A 21,058-nucleotide genomic window follows, 5' to 3' on the forward strand; every position below is an offset into this window, starting at 1 on the left:
TGTATTTTTTGTAAAAATATTGTTTATATTTCATGCATGAGGTTTACAACCACTTGAATACTAAAATCTGGAGAATCACATGCAAGAATCTTTTAGTTGTGTAGTCATATAGTGATTGCTTGACAAACTCATCCAAGTGACTTAAAGTGGTTCTAAAAGCAGAAGTTTTTTTTTTTTTTTTATCTTAATGCATTCTATGCTTTAAAGGGATTGTAAAGTGAATTATTATTTTTTTTTAAATAACAAACATGTTATACTTACCTCCACTGTGCAGCTCGTTTTGCACAGAGTGGCCCCGAACCTGCTCTTCTGTGGTCCCTCGGCGGCTGTCTCGGCTTCCTCCCGCAGGTGCTTCTCACGTTCATGCGAGCTTCCTTGCATGGTGAGAAGCATCTGCGGGTGCGCTCCCGTGATACAGCCGGCAGCTATAGCCGCTCGCTGTATCACACGGCCCGACCCCCGGCGCTCCGCGTCAGTGGATGTGATTGACAGCAGCGCAAGACAATGGCTGCGCTGCTTTCCATCCATCCACTCCAGCCAATCAGTGGCCAGGCTGAATGGTGGAAAGGACGTCGGGGGATGAGCGCGGGACTTTCGAGGGGTGAGGTAAGTAAAACGGGGGGGGGGGGGGGGCTGGGGGCGCAGGCACTGTCACATGTTTTTTCACCTTAATGCATAGAATGCATTAAGGTGAAAAAACATTTACCTTTACAACCCCTTTAAGATAAAAAAACCTTCTGTTTGCAGCAGCCCCTCCCAGCCCCCCTAATACTTATCTGAACCCCATCTTGTTCCAGCAATGTTGCATGAAAGCCTTGGCTGTCCAGGACTCTCCCTCCTCATTGGCTGAGGCAGCAGATGACGTCATTGGCTCTTGCTGCTGTCAATCAAAGTCAGTGAGCCAATGAGGAGAGAAAGGGGGCAGGTTGGGGCCGAGCCATGGCTCTGTGTCTGAATGGATACATAGAGCAGCAGCTCGGCTCAGGTGCCCCCCATAGCAAACTGCTTGCTGTGGGGCAGGAGGGAGGGGCCAGGAGTGCCAGCGAGGCACCCAAGAAGAGGAGAATCTGGGCTGCTGTGTCCAAAACCACTGCACAGAGCAGGTAAGTATAACATGTTTGTTATTTTTAAACAAAAAAAAAGCAAGACTTTAATATCACTTTAACAATCAGGCCTCATTCCTAAACCAGATAAAATATATGTTTACAAATATATACCATCATTAAATAATACAGAATAGTTTAATGACTTATTAAACAAATACATATAATTCAATTTATATTTATATAAAAACAACTATAAGCTTACATTGCAGATGAACACAGAAAATACTGTAATTATTTAACACATGAGGTATATATCTCTTTGTTATCATGTCCTGCAAAGTGCATCAGACTTCCCTTTCATCTGCTTGTTGTCTATCTTATCTCATCACAGCATAACTTAAGTTGTAAAAGTGGTCTGCTAACAGGAGTCAATGGAGCTTTCAGCAGTTATGCAACTAAATGATACACAGTGCCAAGATGTAACAATATAAATAGACTCAAGGGAAATCCTGACACTGAAGCTGAACTTATCTTTCTGTTCAGCTAGAATAACTGTCTGTAGAAAAATAAAAAACAAAGGATAGGTTTGCCTTTTATTAAACTAATAATGATAGTAATAATAATAAATATACATCCTTTTGCAAGTAAAAAAACCTATTTGCATTTATTATGGCGCCTGTAAAGCATTGCACCTGGGATCATCAGATCGCGGGTGCAATACCATGATCCTGCAGACCCTCAGTACACTCTGTGCCCATATTTCTGATACAGGCAGGCAGTTACTGAATTGCAGGAAGATAATGCTCACCATGGCCCTCGCAGTTCATTGAGAACTACAAGTTGTCGGCCACGGTGGAACTCTGTGAATAAATGATGCGGCCATATGCCCTGCACAGCCATGCTGTTTTAAAATTGTAACCTGGGATGCAGGAAGAGGATCTGCCCACTGTCACAGGGAGGGGGGATCTGGGGGGAGAGGATACAGGAACTGGAACATGATACATGTTTCACCCGAAACACAGGTGGAATATGTAACATGTTCCATAGGATTAAATATTCTGTTGACTTGATTTTCCACCAATACAACAGTTTCATCTGTGGTAGTTGAACTAAACCCATCTATGTAATTGTTTCCCAAAACAGTTACATTCAAGGCATGCTGTGAATGAAAACTGTCAGAGTTTGTACATTCAACCAAACTATCAAGGAATCACATGGCTGGGGTCATAACTAATTACCATTGCAGCACCATGCCAACTGAAGATGAAATAGAGGCTAAAGCTGGCCATAGGTAGATCCGATGGTTCAGCAGGAACCAGTTTAATTTTGATCCATCTATGGCAACTCCCTCTTGACAGAAGTCAATCTTATGATTGACTTCTCTGAAATGGGGCTGTTGGAAAACAGTGGCTACAGCACTGCAGCACTGATTAGTGTATTTTGACAACAGAGGAGTCCCCCCTGTCAGCATACAATAGCACAGCTGCGGGGATTCCTTCACCCACCTCGCTTGTGTAGATGGGGGAATCAGTTTGTCATTTTATTTTTTTATTAGCCCGCAGGCTGATTGCAAAAAAGAATGATCCATGTATGGCCAGCCTAAGACAGCAGCGGCTTTGCCTGTAAAGGGTTAGAGGGTTTAATTGTAGCCAAAGTTGGGGGTGCATCCTGGCCATTCACTGGTGTAGCTTCCAGTTAAAGTGGCAGTGGTTGTAAACCTCTACACACACACACACACACACACACACACACACACACACACACACACACACACACACACACACACACACACACACACACACACATATATATATTAATATATTATCTCACAAAAGTGAGTACACCCCTCACATTTTTGTAACTATGTTATTATATCTTATCATGTGACAACACTGAAGAAATGACACTTTGCTATAATGTAATGTAGTGAGTGTACAGCTTGTATAACAGTGTAAATTTGCTGTCCCCTCAAAATAACTCAACCCAGCCAATAACTCAACGCACAGCCATTAATGTATAAACCACTGGCAACAAAAGTGAGTACACCCCAAGTGAAAATGTCCAAATTGGGCCCAATTAGTAATTTTCCCTCCCAGTGACTCGTTGTTACTCTCTTGTTACTCTCTCATACTGGTCACTGGAAGTTCAACATGGCACAACATGGCACCTCATGGCAAAGAACTCTCTGAGGATCTGAAAAAAATTATTGTTGCTCTACATAAAGATGGCCTAGTCTATTAGAAGATTGCCAAGACCCTGAAACTCATCATGGTCGACCAAAGAAGTTGAGTGCACGTGCTCAGCATCATATCCAGAGGTTGTCTTTGGGAAATAGACGTATGAGTGCTGCCAGCATTGCTGCAGAGTTTGAAGGGGTGGGGGGACAGCCTGTCAGTGCTCAGACCATATGCCGCACACTGCATTAAATTGGTCTGCATGGCTGTCATCCCAGAAGGAAGCCTCTTCTAAAGATGTTACACAAGAAAGCCAGCAAACAGTTTGCTGAAGACAAGCAGACTAAGGACATGGATTACTGGAACCATGTCCCATGGTCTGATGAGACCAAGACAAACTTATTTGGTTCAGATGGTGTCCAATGTGCATGGCGGCAACCAAGTGAGGAGTACAATGACAAGTGTGTCTTGCCTATAGTCAAGAATGGTGGTGGGAGTGTCATGGCCTGGGGCTGCATGAGTGCTGCTGGCACTGGGGAACTACAGTTCATTGAGGGAACTATGAATGCCAATATGTACTGTGACATACTGAAGCAGAGCATGATCATCTCCCTTCAGAGACTGGGACGCAAGGTAGAATTTCAACACGATAACAAACCCAAACACACCTCCAAGATGACCACTGCCTTGCTAAAGAAACTGAGGATAAAGGTGATGGACTGGCCAAGCATGTCCCCAGACCTAAACCCTATTGTGCATCTGTGGGGTATCCTCAAACGGAAGGTGGTGGAGTGCAAGGTCTGTAAGATCCACCAGTTCTAAGAGATTTACTAAGAGATTGGATGTGGGGTCTTTATAGAGAATAGAGACCCATTTTTGGAACTTAGTGCGGAAGGCAAAAGAGCGTAGCGCAGCCATAAGGAAGGGCCATTTTATCGAATCAATGGCTTTTGTGGTATTCAATGAAGCCAGCGCACAAGACTTAGGCCGCGTACACACGGGCGGACTATCCGTCCAACTAAGTCCGTCAGACAATCCGACAGACAGTCCGTCCTACTTTTGAATGAACGGACTTGACCACACACGACGAACAGACAGTCCGCTGAAAGCTTGCGCGATGACGTGTACGGCACGTACGACGGGACTAGAAATTCGACGTCCAATACACTGCAATGCAACCTTCGGCCGTGTAAATCCTCTCTGAGCATGCGCCATACTTAGTCCGTCGAACTAGCCTACTCACGAGCGGACTGTCCGCTGAAACCAAGTTTGGACGGACAATATTACGGAAATTCCGAAAGACTTAGTCCGCCAGACTGTCCACTGAAAAAGTCCGCTGAAGCCCACACACGAGCGGATTGTCCGCTGAAACACGTTTCAGCGGACTAAGTTGGACGGACAATCCTCTCGTGTGTACGCGGCCTTAGGCAGAAATTTTTTGAGCTGAACTATCATTTGCATCCTTCGAATGTTGATGGAGGTGGACCTTCCTGGCATGAAGCCAGTTTGCTCCGGAAGAATTATACGGTACTAAGGATTACTGCGTTAAGGCATCTGGACAAGATCTTTGCTAGTATTTTGTAGTCAACCCTCAGGTATTATTGATTCAAGAAATTAATTATATTTCTGCTTTTACCCCCCCCCCCCCCCCCAACTACCCAGGCACTTTTTATTCAGTGGTTCCTGGGCATGTCTCCCAAAGCTAAAGCAAGAGATGTAGCCAATTATTTGATGGTGAGGGCTTTTTCCTATTTTCATGGGGTTTAATTAATGGTTGCAAGCTTCCCCAAACACACGGCAACTTTCTTTTATCAATCTGACTCTGACTAAACTACAGTAAGGCAGAGAGGTTTTCCTAAATCTTGGGGGGCGACTTTCATTTTGGTCTAGCTCCAGCTCTAGACACTACTGCAGGTAAGTTCCCATTCCTGTTTGAAAACCTGAAAGATTTAGCCAAAACAATTTAATGTTTACACCTGGTGGATTACTGGAGGTTATTGCATGTACTAACTTGCAACTAAAGCTATTACGCAAAGGTCCATAAGACCTGCTCCAGGACAGACATGAAACAAGTTGAGAGCCCTGGAGTAGTGGTATCTTCTTTAGTGATTTCTAGATTTCAGGGACATCACCCAGGTGTGGTATATAGATAGCTATATTGGTCCAAGCTGGACCATTTTAACAATGTAAAAATATACCATGGAATCCATCTTTAAAATCTTAACCACATGAAAAGTAGAAGGAGGGCTGGGTCCTCTGGATATAGCATTCTACCATGAAATAGATTAAATTGATATTTTCATGTAAAATATAAAAGATGGGTCTCTATGGAACAATCCATGGTGGGATAAATTTAGCACATTGGTCAGCTGCTCTTTTGAGGCCACAGAGGATTTTATTTCTCTATTTGTGTGCCAAAATTGACAACATTGGCCCAAGGGGTTTTACTTTGGCTTTCTCTGGACACAAACTGCAGGAGTTGTGAAGTGCTGAATGTTATTGGCATGTGTCTTAAACCCAATTAACTATGCATATAATGCATGCAGATCAATGATAAATACAGCATTATGTGCAGGAATCTGCCATAAAGATGGAATTACTCTGCTGTCCATTTACTTCCCAGTAATAAAACAAAAACAGATATAAACATATCAGCTTGAAACATGGCAACAACAGCCTCAGAGTTAACACATTATTTATCTGCATAATAAGCAGAAAGTTAGAGAGAAGTAAAATACTGGATCATTTTTCCTACGACAAAAGATCTGCCTGGTTGAAATGAACAGCTGATACAGTAGGCATTCTTTAACACCTATTTTTAAAGTTTTTGTTTTATTTTAGATAAAGATTGAAAAAACAGCAATGAAAAGAATTGTAAAGAAAGTCCGGTCTTAACAGCTTTTTTTTTCCCATGTAATGTGAAAGAGGTTTATATGAACATCACCCTCAATCATGAAACTAGTAGCACAATCTTCACACAGTAACTTGGCCACACTCTGCCTTAAAATTTATTATGAGTCTACTTTTCGTTCCTACCAAATAAGGCAACAACAGTCTGCAAGTGCTGTTCCTTTTCTATTGCTTGACTTTTATATGTGGAAATACTTCATTTTCCAGATGTCTCTACAGCTTTGTATGACACTGGGGACAAGGCACAGATCACATATAGATATCTTACCATTTATATCCAACAGTGTATGTACTACTTTAACTCTCTAAAGCCTAAACGGTCCAATGATACTGAAAACTGCTAACCATGAAATACTGGCTAAGATTTTCACTATAAAGTATACTATAAGTCCACACATAGAACTTTGCATAAAAAACTGCTTTGAACATAGACCAATATCAAACATTACCAATAACCAGGCCCGACCTGGGACAAAAAATAGGCCCGGGCAATTTAGACTGAGCAGCCAATTTTCCAGCAACTGCCCGTTCGCGAGGGCAGTTGGTGACAGGATAATCACGGAGTCAGTCCTCTGCACTGTAATGTAATGGGGGCACTGTGATATAAAGGAGACTGGACTGTAAATGAAACTGTAATGATTACAGTCCCCCTTAACAGTGCAGTTCCCTTTTCATCACAGTGCCCCTACCAATCACAGCCTTCCATTACAGTGCCCCTTGCAGTCGTGCCCCCTCATTTTTCTCTGTAATCACAGTGGCCCCTTTTACTCTCTGCCTCCCCTGCACAGTCCTACCTTTGGCAGGGCAGAGGCAGGATTCAGCCTGTGTGTCCTCTACTGTCTCTCCCACCCCTCCAATAATGTCCTCCTATAAGCAGAGTAGGGGGCGGGAGGAGCTGTAGATCAGGATTATATTAACGTTTGATTACCTGCTTGTTGATATTAAGACTCCCACTTTATTGAACCTTTATTACCATTGATTAGGTCTTTCTGTACCAAGGCTGTGTTCTTTTCTTTTTCACCTATAATATTTTAGGTTTTCCCATTTTCCATTTTTCTTTTTTTCCTTATTCCGGTTTCTTACTCTTTGTGTTCTTTCCTTTTTATCCTTTATTATTTTATCCTTTATTATTATTTTTTTCTCCTTTTTTTTCCTTTTCTTTTATTATTATTTATATTTATTTTTATATTTGTGTTTTATTATTTTTTTCCACACTTTATTTATGTATTTATTTTTTATTACTTAGTTAATTGTCTTTACTTGTTTTTTTAAAAGTGTATTTTCATCCATTTTTCTCAGTTGCACCTTATCCTCTTAAATTGTCTCCTTTTCCCACTCATTTCTTCCCTTTTTCCTATTTTAATTTCTCTATCATCTTTATCCTTTTTTTATTTTTCACTCGTATTTTTCTCTAATTTTCCTCTCCTTTTTCTGTTTCTTTTTTCCTTGTTTTTCTCTTTCTCTTTATATATCCCCCCTTTTTTTCTATCTGTTCTTCTTCCTTCCTTCCCCTCTTCTTCCCCCCTTCTTCCCCCTTTCTTATCTCCTTTTTGCCACCATTCATTTTTATCTATTTACACTTTCCTGTGTCCTCCATTACTCCTTTTCTCGTTTACCTTCTGTGTCTCCTTTCCTTGTCTCCTGATCTGATGGCTTCACTTCTCTCTATGCACTTACACTTCTCACGTTTACTGTCTTCTCACTCCTGTTGGTTTTTTTAATGGACGTAATCAGCCTGGGTGGCGGGGTCTCCAGACGTCATACGTTTCCATTACATGAGCGGCCCCAGCCCTGGCATCGTCCCTGTTGCCTAGCTATCGCCGGCAGCAGCGAGCATGCGCAGACAGCAATCGCTGTTTTGATTGGATCCGACCTGCTGCCTAGCAACCACGGATCCCTGCACTCATGCTGTTCAGTGTCTCTGGCTCCTCCCACCCCTGTTCTGCTGATAGATTACATTGTCGGCAGGGCAGGAGAGCCTGGAGAGGAGACACAGGCACAGCGGGAGGTGACCGCGGCCTGTGTTAACCCTCTCCAGGCCATGGTCAGCGCTTACCTACCGCTGTGCGGCCCGGTCATCACCAGGTATCGGACTGCGGCCCCAAGGTTGATCCCGGCGGGCCCGGGCCACCGGGCAAATGCCCGGTGTGCCCTATGGCCAGTCCGGGCCTGCCAATAACGCAGGTGTCACGACCAAACTATTTGCTTCATATTGGCATACCTAGCGTATTTGACATTCAGGGCAGAATATTAATTAAAATTCACCTTCTGTATACATCAAAATTATTGTCAGTTATAAGTATGAACTAAAAAAAATATTATTAATGGCCAGAGAAGAAATTTGGACAGTAAAAACGTTGTATAATCATTCCAAAGGATAAAAAATAAAATGGTAGAGTTTAATAGAAAAACATGGGAAATTAGTGGTATTTTTTCATAGTGACAGGCATGTAAGGGGGCAAATTACAATAATATAATTATTTTAACAACAGTAAAAGGCAATATATAGGCAAAAAAGGCAATCTTGACAATACATGGAGCACAACTGGGCAATCAAATACAATATCAAGGCAACCATCAATTGCTACTATTGGAAGGCATAAAATAGGAAATTGCTATGATACAAACAATATTAATATAATATAAAAATATATTAATATAATACAACAGTCAGTTTCTGTAATTCATAGTTAAAAAATAGCCATTCATTACAATATGTAGGTAGCAAACAAAAAATTATTACAATATGCAAGCATCCTGGCTGGATGACCACCAGTGTAAAGGGTATTCCTCCTCTCATTGACCATGTAAAAGGAATTTCTTGTATTGGTAGTCAGTAGAAAAATGCAGAGCCACAGGAAATTATGGTGTTAGTGGCACTACAAATTAGTACGCCCTATCCAGTCAGACTAAGGCCAGATATAAAAAAGCTCCCCAGGTGTCTTGTTATCGTGGTCCAGAGTCCCCCTTATCACTGTTATCAGAGAGCCAGCAGAGTAGGTCGTTCACTACTCACTTCCTTTGTGGCTCCAACAGATCACAAAGATATAATACAAAAAGCTAATGTCTGAAAAGCACTCCCCCAGCTGGCTGAATCCAGAGTGGGTCTTTCCCCCACGTACGCCATTGCCTCAGGTACTGAATTTAGTAACACACCCAGCCTTTTTGTGAAGCAATATACTGAATTGTCTAGAATATGCTATTGTGCAAGATTATTCCTTATTTATTTATTTCAGGTACTTATATAGAGCCATCAATTTACACAGCACTTTACACAGTGGTGGCCCATGCACTGTGGGCGCACAGGCGCCACCCCCCCATCCATGCACTCGACCCCTTTCACGACAGTTTTGGGGCACTGCCAGAGCCTAGAGCCCAGTGAGTGGGGGGGTCAGTGGGTACAGTGGCTGCCAGAGCCGTGAGCCCAGTGAATGGGGGGTCAGTGGCTACAGTGGCTGCATTTGATGGGCACAAGTGGCTGCATTTGATGGGCAAAAGTGGCTGCGTTTGCTGGGCACAATGGCTGCATATGATGGGCACAAGTGGCTGCACATGATGGGCACAAGTGGCTGCATTTTATGGGCACATGTGGCTGCGTTTGGGCACATTAGCTGCGTTTGATGGGCACAATGGCTGTATATGATGGGCACAAGTGGCTGCACATGATGGGCACAAGTGGCTACATGTGACGGGCACAAGTGGCTGCATTTGATGGGCACAATGACTGCATATGATGGGCACAAGTGGCTGCATTTGATGAGCACAATGGCTGCATTTGATGGGCACAGTGAGGCTGCAATTGATGGGGGGGGGGGTTCAGTATTTTTCAGTTTGTTTGCGCCCAACCAATCAATGTGCAAACCAATCAATATACGCTTATTGCAATTTTTTTTACCAAAAATATGTGTCAGAATACATAGCGGTCTAAACCGATGAATGAATTTGTTTTTTTACATTTATTTTTTTGGAAATGTTTTATAGCCGAAATTAAAAATATTATTTTTTTTCAAAATTTACACTTTTTATGTTTATAGCGCAAAAAAATAAAAATGCAGAGGTGATCAAATACTACCAAAAGAAAGCTTCATTTGTGAAAAAAAAGGACATCCATCTTGTTTGGGTACACCGTCGTACGACCACGCAATTGTCAGTTAAAGCGACGCAGTGCCGTATCGCAAAAAATGGCCTGGTCAGGAAGTGGGTAAATCCTTCCAGGGTTGAAGTGGTAAAACTACCCCTAATTCAACAGTGGGTGAAGGAAAATATCTCCTATTGGGACACAGACATCAACAAATGTAATGGTTGTTCTATCACGTAAAAAAGTTCTATAGTTGACTATTGTTATGAGAAATTTCCCCAGTGAGTACATAGAGGGCAATTAAAAGTTAGGAGAGATTCTATTCTTTCCCTACCCTATAAAATGTGGCTGGAGCTCCACTTTAAATAAAGCCTAAGGTATGTAGAACGATGCATTAAAAATCTGTATTAAAGTGTCATTATACCCTATTTTCCTTATGCATTCTTTGTCATATAAGCTAGTCAGCAGCTACATATTATATGCAATAAAGACATCATAAAAAAACCATATTACTCTGCTTACCTTGTAGCATACTCCTATACGCGGTATCAGCTATTGCATAGATATGAGGGGGCATTTCATGCCTCTTCTTCCCTTTGTACATATCGATGATTTTCTCAGAATAAATTGGAAGGGCTTTGTAGGGGTTCACCACAACACAGAAAAGGCCAGAATATGTCTGTAAAATAAATAGATATATTTAATTGACTGTGAAAACCATTCAAATTGAACAAACTGCATTCATCCAAAAAACTGAAAGCTTATGAACAAAAACACTGGTCAGGTAATCAAATGCACTAAAATATTATGTCAGTATGCTCTAAACTCACAGACAATAGACATTTGATAATCATGAAACAGGTAGTTGTGAGAGGATGGTAATCAGAGCATGTGTGGAGTACTTACATTCTCAACAGACCTATACCAACCTAATATTTTTGACATTTTGTTCTAAAGCCTATTTTATCCCCAAAATAAGGTTCAGCCCAGCCCTTGGGGGAACAGAACTCTAAAGTGAGAATCAGATAGCTACAGGAAGTATGCTTGACATCTGCTCTAGGTCTAAACGTCATACTATGATATAATATAATATACAATATATATTTAGGATCTAGACCTTATTAAAGTTTTAAGCCATTTTGGATAACATTTGTAGACCTGTTTGTTACTGTAGCTTACTAAAGCACAAAACTGTTTCATAGAATTAAATGAGGTTAGGGTACTTTGTAGTAAAGCCATACTTAAGTGTTTAATCTGCACATACTAAATAAACAGATGTAATAGGAGAATTAGAAATGCCAAGGTATTAAGTGTTAAATTGTAGCTAGAAATATATATAAATATATATTTGTAACATTATCATTCTATATATGTGGTCTTCCCATTTTTGGCACCTTGGAAAAGGGTTTCACATAGGAGTACCAGGATCTCTGTTTGCTTGGCCTTATAAGGAGAACAAAGACAGACTTGTTTAAAGAGATGGTATGTATGGTCTGCTTGGTATTTAGAAACAGAACATAAATGGGAATATGTTTGTTACTGACTAGACGGTCTTGACATATGACGCAGGCACTTGTTTTTCCCTATTTTTGCTATTCCCAATATTACAACAGGGCCAGACAAGCTGTGACATTACACATGTTGATGTACTACATTTCCCATGATGCAATATCCCTCCATAACTAAATCCTACATTTCTAGTTAGCTTGATCTTTATGACAAAGGTAATTTCAAAACAATTAGACTACTCTACTGGCGGTTGTTATTTTAATGGTTTAATTTCACAGGTTAAGTTGATAATCTAATCTTTTATTTACATATATACAGCCAATTGAATTATTGTCTGACCAATGTTTATTTGCATTTTAATAAAAGTTGGCAAAAACCAAAACCAAAAATTATGGCCAAGATTCTAGCCAGGTTCCTCCCGTTTATGTGTCTCTAGCTCATAGCAGCTCATGCTTTAAATAACCTGAAGCTCTAATTGTGAGACATCTGCCAATGTTTTTGCTGGTGAAGGAATAATCCTTGACTCCATCATGGGCAGCTAATTCCAGGTTTTAGGTGGTACTTGCTATGGGCATTATGGATATATTTTATCCTTCACTTATTACTGTTCTGCTTTTCAGTGGGCAAAGAGGGATGGGCCACTAAAAAGCGAATTAATACAGTCACCTGCCACATAATAGCCTCAAGGCTGTCCAAATGTGTGGGTCTTCTCTCTACCAATACGGACTAACTGTATGAATTTACTATTATCTGAAATAGCCATGTGAAAAACTCTCATGATTAATTTTTTTGCTGGTTGCCACTGCCAGAAGTCAGCCAAGAAAAATAGGAGAGTTGGTGCTTGGGAAGAACTATGATTTAAATGGTATTGCTTAACCTTGTCCTCATTCATTACATTATTGAGCTATTAATATTCCTGGCTATGCTCTCTTTCTGTGACATAGGGTGGAAGGGAGAAGTGATATAAATGTGAGTGTAAAAGACAGCCTTGTTGATGGAGAGCATGATGGTGCTAAGGCATTATGGTTGAAGCTGCATATGGGTGTGAATACTTCAAAGTTAGTTATTAAAGTTCTTTCAGTGTCAATGAGGAGGTAGAGACTTAGCACTTTGCGTGGATAGAAGGGACTGCAAGGGCTGAGGCAATGATAATAATGTGAGATTTTAACTACCCTGAAAATGACTGGAGTAATGGTACTTCTATAACAGTAAAAGGGCAGAAATTTATAAAGCTATTAGCCCTTGTACACACGGTCGGACATTCCGACAAACAAAATCCGTCGGAGTTGTCGGAAAATCCGTTTGTTTGGAACGTGATGACGTTATTTCGTTACGACGTGACTACGTTCAGGCTAGTAGCCAATAGCTTTGGTCTAGGAATTTGATCTGAGCATGCGTGGCACTTTGTCCGATCGGAATTCTCTACAAACGATAGGACAAAGTCCGATCGGATCATGTTGTCGGAAAAATGTTATAGCCCAGCTCTAAAACTTTGTCGGTTGGATATTCCGACAGAAACAGTCCGATGGAGCCCACACACGGTCGGATTATCCGATAACACGGTCCGATCGGACATTTTCCGTCGGAATGTCCAACCGTGTGTACAAGGGCTTAGGCCTCATGCACACTGGACATTATAAAAATCCAAGTAGTGTTAGCTGTAAAAATCTGTAGCTATAGAATGAATTTTGCAGCATTTTTGCAGTAGCGTTTTTCAGCATTTTTTTTTTTTTTTTTAGCTGTAGCATTTCTTTAGCTTTTTTTTTTTTTTAGCAAAACTATACTCCCACAAAAGCTTATGGCTGAAAAACACTGATAAATGTAGAATAGCCACATTTATCAGCATTTTTCAGCTTTTATCAGAGTTAAACATTTTTTACAACTGAAAAACTCCTCTTAAAACCCACTATTTTTTTTTCATCCAGAAAACACCCCTTCCAAAAAACAAAGAAATGGGAATGTTTCAAATCAGCTATATGCAAACACACAGCAAAATATATTCTCATGGGCAATAACTTTAAAAGGTTAAAAGTAAAACCGATGTGGCTCATATCAAAAGATAAAAAGGAAAACAGAGAAAAAAGAGAAAGACGTTTAAAAAAAAAAAATTACATTAAGGAACTCTATCATCAATTGTAAGTTACAAAGAATATAATAACATGCGTAAAAAGGAAATTAGGGCTGCAAACATTCAAAACAGTTTGAGCATCTAGGGCCTTTATAATAAAACTCAGGGTCGGTGACTCAACATTAACATGGTCCAGAAACAATTAGACAAAATAAGATGAATAAAGCACCTGGACCGGATGCCATACACCTGTGTATTCTCAAAGAGTCTAGAGGCTTGGAAAATCCATCTGTATGTGGATAGCATATCAGTTTATGGCTGATAAATGTAAAGTTATACACTTAGGGCTAAAACATTCATGCATTTTAGGAGAACAACTGGGGAATCAGTGGTTGAGAAGGATCTGGGTGTCCTGGTAAATCATAAGCAAGCAATGCCAAACTGCAGTCTCTAAAGCAAGCAAAATACTTTCTTTTATTTAAAGGTATAGACTCCTGAGAGAGAGAGACATGATTTTGTCCCTGTACAAATCATTAGTAAGACCTTACCTAGGATATGTAGTACAGTTTTGATAAACAGCTCACAAAAAGGATATTGGGGAACTGGAGAAAGTGCAGAGAAGGGCAACCAAACTAAGCAGAGGCCTGGAGGAGCTCAGCTATGAGGAAAGATTAGCTGAACTTATTTTTTATCTTTTTTGATAAATGGCGATTAAGGGTAGTAGGATCACCAGTTATAGATACATAAATGTACCATACTTGGAACTTGGTGTAGAGTTATTCACTTTAATATTATTACAAAGGACAATGGGGCACACATTTCTGGAAGAAAAGATATTTAACCTCCACATATGGAAGGGGTTCACAGTGAAAGCTGTAAAATGTGGAAAAGACTCCATCAAAAACTAGTTCCAGCCGGCTCAGTTCATAGTTTAAAAAAAAAAAAAAGCTGAATGCTTTCCTAAATGCACACAATAAAACTGGATATTAACATTTAGAGGTAATAACACCAGATTGTTTATCCAAAGAAAGGAACAACAGCAAACAATTTTGTTCCTTTTGGAATAAAGGATTTACATAAACAAATAAAAGCTGATCATTGTGAACACCCTTGTCAGTGGTAAATGGCTTGCCTCAACTGCTATATCTGCAGGACAGCTTGTTCTGGTGAAAAACAACAGACCTTTCACACTGCCAGCACCCAGGCTTTGGCTAGTTTTAGCGGCGATTTACCTTCGTTTTTGCGGCGCTTTTCACCCCGCGCTAGCAGCTGAATAAATCGATAAAAGTGCCCACAAAGCTTTACAGGCGCTTTGGTGGCGCTGCCCATTGATTTCAATGGGCAGGGGTGCTTTAGTCCTGCAAGTCCGAGTGCTTTTACACTGGGGCGCTGTGCTGGCAGGACGTCAAAAGCCAGTTCTTAAGGAGCCAGCCCCAAGGGGATCCTTAACAACCAGTTATTTAAAGCTTTATTTATTTTTTAAATGCAGAATGCATTTTATAAGCACTGCAATGTAACTATACATGCGCTGCAGTGTGAAAGCAGCCTAGCTGGACCATGACAAGAAAAGCAACATTCACTCTGCCTTATCTTTCTATCAGAATGCTTCTTGTCAGAACATGAACTAGTTGGCTCCTTGCACTGCTTTTTCCTCTCACTCCAGATCTGCTAAAAAGAGACTGATACCAGGTAAAATTCAGGTACTTACTCTGCTTGCATATACCTTATACATTTAATGATATATTCATTAATACAATGCTGCATTCATTTGTGTCCCCTCTATGTCAGGAACATGGTGCATGCCTAAATTCTGGTCTACTTTAGTGTATTGGCAGACCTTTCAAATGAGAAGGCATGAGAAGGCATGACATAACAGGCATATGTTAATGCACCACAATCGATTGCTTAGATCTAAAAGTGCCCAACGATGCACTATTAATGGCACGTTGCATTAAGATGTCTGCCAAGAGCTGTTTATTCATTGTATACATAGACTATTATTGAAAGTTGACAAAAGATTCATAAATAAAATGGCTTTGAAGATGACCAACATTTTTAAAGAATAACTGAAGGCAAAAGAAATGTTACCTTTAGTACCCCTGTCAGTTCATATTACTTTCTGTGGCACCATTAGGGAGATCCATCCTCTCTATTTGTCCTGTTTACAATTATCATTGAAATTTACAGTGGCAAAAATCCCAATTTTGGTTTGTGACCAAAAGGGGAATAGAGGAAACATCTTCCAATGTGGACATAGTTCTGGTGACCCTGGTGTCAACCGGGAATTCCCTCAGGAGTGTCTGTCCTTTCCATTTGTGGTTATGGGGCAGGAAGTGAATGAAAATCTCTCCAGTGGGACACAGATGGATACCAAAAACCTGATGGAGCTTATATTCTATGCAAAATGAACACAAAGGTTTTGCCTCTAGTTCTACTAAACTAAATAATAACCTTATTTTACACAAAGTGGAGACTGTGACAACATATTTGCAACATTGAAATCACATTTACAACTTGAATGTGAAGTTTTACACTTGTTTTTTTACAGTTAATTGATTGCCAGAAGATGCCCTGCTAATCTCAAATTTACTTTAAAAAAAGGATTTTGAAACATTGTAACAGCAAGAGTAGCATAACGAGGAAATTGTTGGTGGAATTATTGGAAATAATAAGCAGTTAATTCTTTTTTAACAAAGAATACATTTTTTACCTGAAAAACTCACATCATATGTAGAGCATAATTACATTGTATTTACTAGGATACCTTGACTAGTTATACTCCCAGATCAAAGTAGACATACCCAGACAAGGAATTAGATTAAGTCCAGATAATATAATGGGTATTATGATAAAAGTAATAGCTTACAATTTTGCAATCATCACTAGCAAGTATCCAGAACACTTGTTGCAGATTGTTAAACTCATTATACTCAAAGTAAATTCTTGAAAATGTTCCAAGTAAGGAAGATCTGCCAAACCTTCAGTATGTACAAAGAAGCAAATGTTCATGCTTCAGAAACATGTACGATTTGACTTACCCTGTTTCCCCTAAAATAAGACCTAGTGTGATTGTCGGTGATAACTGCAATAAAAGCCCTACCCCCCAAATAAGCCCTAGTTAAAGTCCTTGTAGGTCTTCTTTTCAGAGTAGGGCTTATTTTTGAGGAAACAGAGTAGGGCTTATTTGGGTGGTAGGGCTTATATTGCAGCCAACACCGACAATCACGCTAGGTCTTATTTTAGGGGAAACAGGGTAGTCTTTGAAATTAGTGAAAAAAGGGAAGCACCCCTATTACTGTCCAAACGTTGGAGGAAAACACCACTCTCATCTTTCTTCAGAATTTTGTTATGCCATGTTTGCCATGTTTTATAAGAGATCAAGTTTTACAAGTATTACATGTTTGCCATGCTTTATAAGAGATCTTGTACCCAGACTACTATACAATACCTTCGAAAAATTATTCACACCCCTTGACATTTTCCAAATTTTGTCATTACAAGCAAAAACATAAATATTTTGTAGAACCACCATTCGTTGCAATGTACAGCTGCAAATATGTTTCGGTATGTCTCTACCAGCTTTGCACATCTAGAGAGTGACATTTTTGCCCATTCTTCTTTGCAAAATAGCTCATACGCTGTCAAATTGGATGGAGAGAATCTGTGAACAGCAATTTTCAAGTCTTGCCACAGATTCTCAATTGGATTTAGGTCTGGACTCTGACTGGGCCATTCTGACACATGAATATTCTTTGATCTAAACCATTCCATTATAGCTCTGGCTGTATGTTTAGGGTTGTGGTTCCGCTGGAAGGTGAACCTCCACCCCAGTCTCAAGTCTTTTGCAGACTCTACCAGGTTTTCTTCTAAGATTGCCCTGTTTTTGGCTCCATCCCTCCTCCCATCAACTCTGAACAGCTTCCCTGTCCCTGCTGAAGAAAAGCATCCCCACAACATGATGCTGCCACCACCATGTTTCATGGTGGGGTTGATGTGTTCAGGGTGATGTGTGGTGTTAGTCTTCCCCCACACATAATGTTTTTCTTTTAGGACAAAAAGTTAAATTTTCGTCTCATCTGACCATTGCACCTTCTTCCACATGTTTGCTGTGTCCCCCCCATGGCTTCTCGCAAACTGCAAACGGGACTTCTTATGGCTTTCTTTCAACAATGGCTTTCTTCTTGCCACTTTTCCATAAAGGCCAGATTTGTGGAGTGCATGACTAAGGCCGCGTACACACGCGGGGACTGTTCGCCCAACTTTGTCCGCTGAACAGTGTTTCGGCAAACAGTCCGCTCGTGTGTGGGCTTTCAGCGGACAGTTTCAGCGAACAGTCCGCTGAACAAGGTTTTTCGGAAATTCCGAAAAACTGTCCGCTGAAACTTTGTTTCAGCGAACAGTCCCCTCGTGTGTAGGCTTGTTCGTCAAACTAAGTTCTGCGCATGCTCAGAAAGGATTTACACGCCGAAAGTTATAATGCAGTGTATAGGACGTCGTATTTTTCGTCCCGTCGTACGTGCCGTTCACGTCATCGCGCACGGTTTCAGCAAACTGTTCGTACGTCGTGTGTGGCCATGTCCGTCCATGCTAATTTTGAGCGGACTGTTTGCCCAAACTGTTTGACGGACAAAGTTGGCCGAACAGTCCCCGCGTGTGTACGCGGCCTAACAGTTGTCCTGTGGACAGAGTCCCCCACCTGAGCTGTGGAGCTCTACAGCTTTTCCAGAGTTACCATGGGCCTCTTGACTGCTTCTCTGATTAAGGCTCTCCTTGCCCGGCATGTCCATTTAGGTGGATGACCATGTCTTGGTAAGTTTGCAGTTGTGCCATACTTTTTCCATTTTCTGATGATGGATTGAACGGTGCTCCTTGAGATTTTAAAAGCTTGGGATATTTTTTTTATAACCTAACCCTACTTTAAACTTCTCCACAACTTTATCCTTGACCTGTTCCGTGGCCTTCATGATGCTGTTTGTTCACTAAGGTTCTCTAACAAACCTCTGAGGGCTTCACAGAACAACTGTATTTATATTGAGATTAAATTACACACAGGTGGATTTTACTTACTATTTAGATGACTTCTGAAGACAATTGGTTCCACTAGATTTTAGTTAGGGGTATCAAAGTAAAGGGGGCTGAATACAAATGCATGCCACACTTTTCAGATATTTATATGTAAAACATATGGAAAACCATTTATAATTTTCCTTCCACTTCCCAATTATATGCCACTTTGTGTTGGTCTACCACATAAAATCCCAATAAAATAAATTTCCGTCTTTGGTTGTAACATGACAAAATGTGGAAAATTTCAAGGGGTATGAAAACTTTTTCAAGGCTTTGTATATATCAAAATTCATGTTCCTTCCATCACCCTGCCTCAACCCAAGACAACCATACTCCTCCTGCTACCACCCCACCCTAGACTCTGTCTAGTGGAAAGCATAACATCATATAGGAATTGATGACACTACATTGTGGTGATGTGCTTCTGTCCTCAAAAGGCAGCACAGCAACTGAGGGAGCGCTTCAAAAGTATGGGAAAAAAGCCTGGCTTAAAGGGGATCTGAACCCAAAAACAAAAATGTAATATATTGCAGCTTATTAGTCCTTAGATGTAGTAAATAGGAAGTGTATAGGAAGTTACTTATCGGAAGGACACTGTGATTCTAGTAGGATTAACAGGTATGGTCATTTTCTTTGGTCGCCTAAACTAAAGCAGCCGCCACATCTAAGGACCAGTAAGCTGCAATATATATAATTTTTATCTGGTTTAGTTATCCTTTAAGAGAAACCTCTTGAATTCAACTGATGTAACTTTCTCTTCATCTGAGTACTCTCCACAGGAGGGACCTCCACAGTATGCGGGCTGCGATGTTTATTTAAAATTTTATACACTGACAGAAAACAATCAGTTTGCAAGTGAGCAAATCAAATTTGAATGAATGAATGTTTAGCTGGAGATTTTCTGTAATCAGCATGGTATGCTTCATAACAGGAAAAGTAAACAGAACAAAGAATCTATCATAGTTCCCACTAAAGTCCCCCTTACATTGTAGTCCCTGCTTACATAAGGGTCCTCATCAGAGTCCACGCTTATATCATGGTCTCCATCAAAGTCCCCTCTTACATCATGGTCTTCATCAAAGTCCCCTCTTACATCATGGTCTCCATCAAAGTCCCCTCTTACATCATGGTCTCCATCAAAGTCCCCTCTTACATTATGGTCTCCATCAAAGCCTCCTCTTACATCATGGTCTCCATCAAAGTCCCCTCTTACATCATGGTCTCCATCAAAGTCCCCTCTTACATTATGGTCTCCATCAAAGTCTCCTCTTACATCATGGTCTCCATCAAAGTCCCCTCTTACATCATGGTCTCCATCAAAGTCCCCTCTTACATTATGGTCTCCATCAAAGTCTCCTCTTACATAATGGTCTCCATCAAAGTCCCCTCTTACATTATGGTCTCCATCAAAGTCTCCTCTTACATAATGGTCTTCATCAAAGTCCCCTCTTACATTATGGTCTCCATCAAAGTCTCCTCTTACATAATGGTCTCCATCAAAGTCCCCTCTTACATCATGGTCTCCATCAAAGTCCCCTCTTACATCATGGTCTCCATCAAAGTCCCCTCTTACATTATGGTCTCCATCAAAGTCTCCTCTTACATTATGGTCTCCATCAAAGTCCCCTCTTACATCATGGTCTCCATCAAAGTCTCCTCTTACATTATGGTCTCCATCAAAGTCCCCTCTTACATCATGGTCTCCATCAAAGTCCCCTCTTACATTATGGTCTCCATCAAAGTCTCCTCTTACATCATGGTCTCCATCAAAGTCCCCTCTTACATCAGAGGGACAGGTAAAATCTTGCAGCAGGCGAGATTTGGCCTGTGGGCACTAGTCTGGAGATCCCTGCTCTACAGTAAATGTTTTGGCTGATGTGTATTTTTTTTCCTTTTAAACTAGTGTTTATTTTCTGTGTACTAATGTCAACAAATGAAAAAATTTAACTGTGTATGGCTTAACCTCCCTGGTGGGAATGTACTAGCAGGAGCGGTAACCCCGAGCCAGACTCGGGATCGCTTCGCTCGATGCAGGGGAGGATGCAGTGAGACTTACTTACTTTGTCCCCTGGATCCAGCGATGTCCTCCGCGCTGTGTGATCGAGCTGTCCTCCGCTCAACTCACAGTGCCGAACGCTGCCGAGCTACGTTCCTTGCGGCGTTACGGGAGCGGAGAACGGCGGCAAATTAAAAAAAGTAAAAACAC

General features: G+C 40.8%; 1 protein-coding gene across 3 annotated transcripts in view; it reads right to left on the reverse strand.

Moving 5' to 3' along the window:
• Positions 1–21,058, reverse strand: part of LOC143924551 (myosin-11) — a 141,661-nt gene that overhangs the window by 101,934 nt on the left and 18,669 nt on the right. For all 3 annotated transcript variants that reach the window (XM_077448926.1, XM_077448925.1, XM_077448927.1), the window contains exon 3: positions 10,731–10,887. In XM_077448926.1, coding sequence (XP_077305052.1) covers positions 10,731–10,887 — 157 coding nt within the window. The remainder of the gene's footprint in view (positions 1–10,730; positions 10,888–21,058) is intronic.

Source organism: Lithobates pipiens, unplaced genomic scaffold (assembly GCF_037356315.1).
Source record: "Lithobates pipiens isolate NorthernLeopardFrog02 unplaced genomic scaffold, aLitPip1_a1.2 Scaffold_22, whole genome shotgun sequence".
Taxonomy (NCBI): Eukaryota; Metazoa; Chordata; class Amphibia; order Anura; family Ranidae; genus Lithobates; species Lithobates pipiens.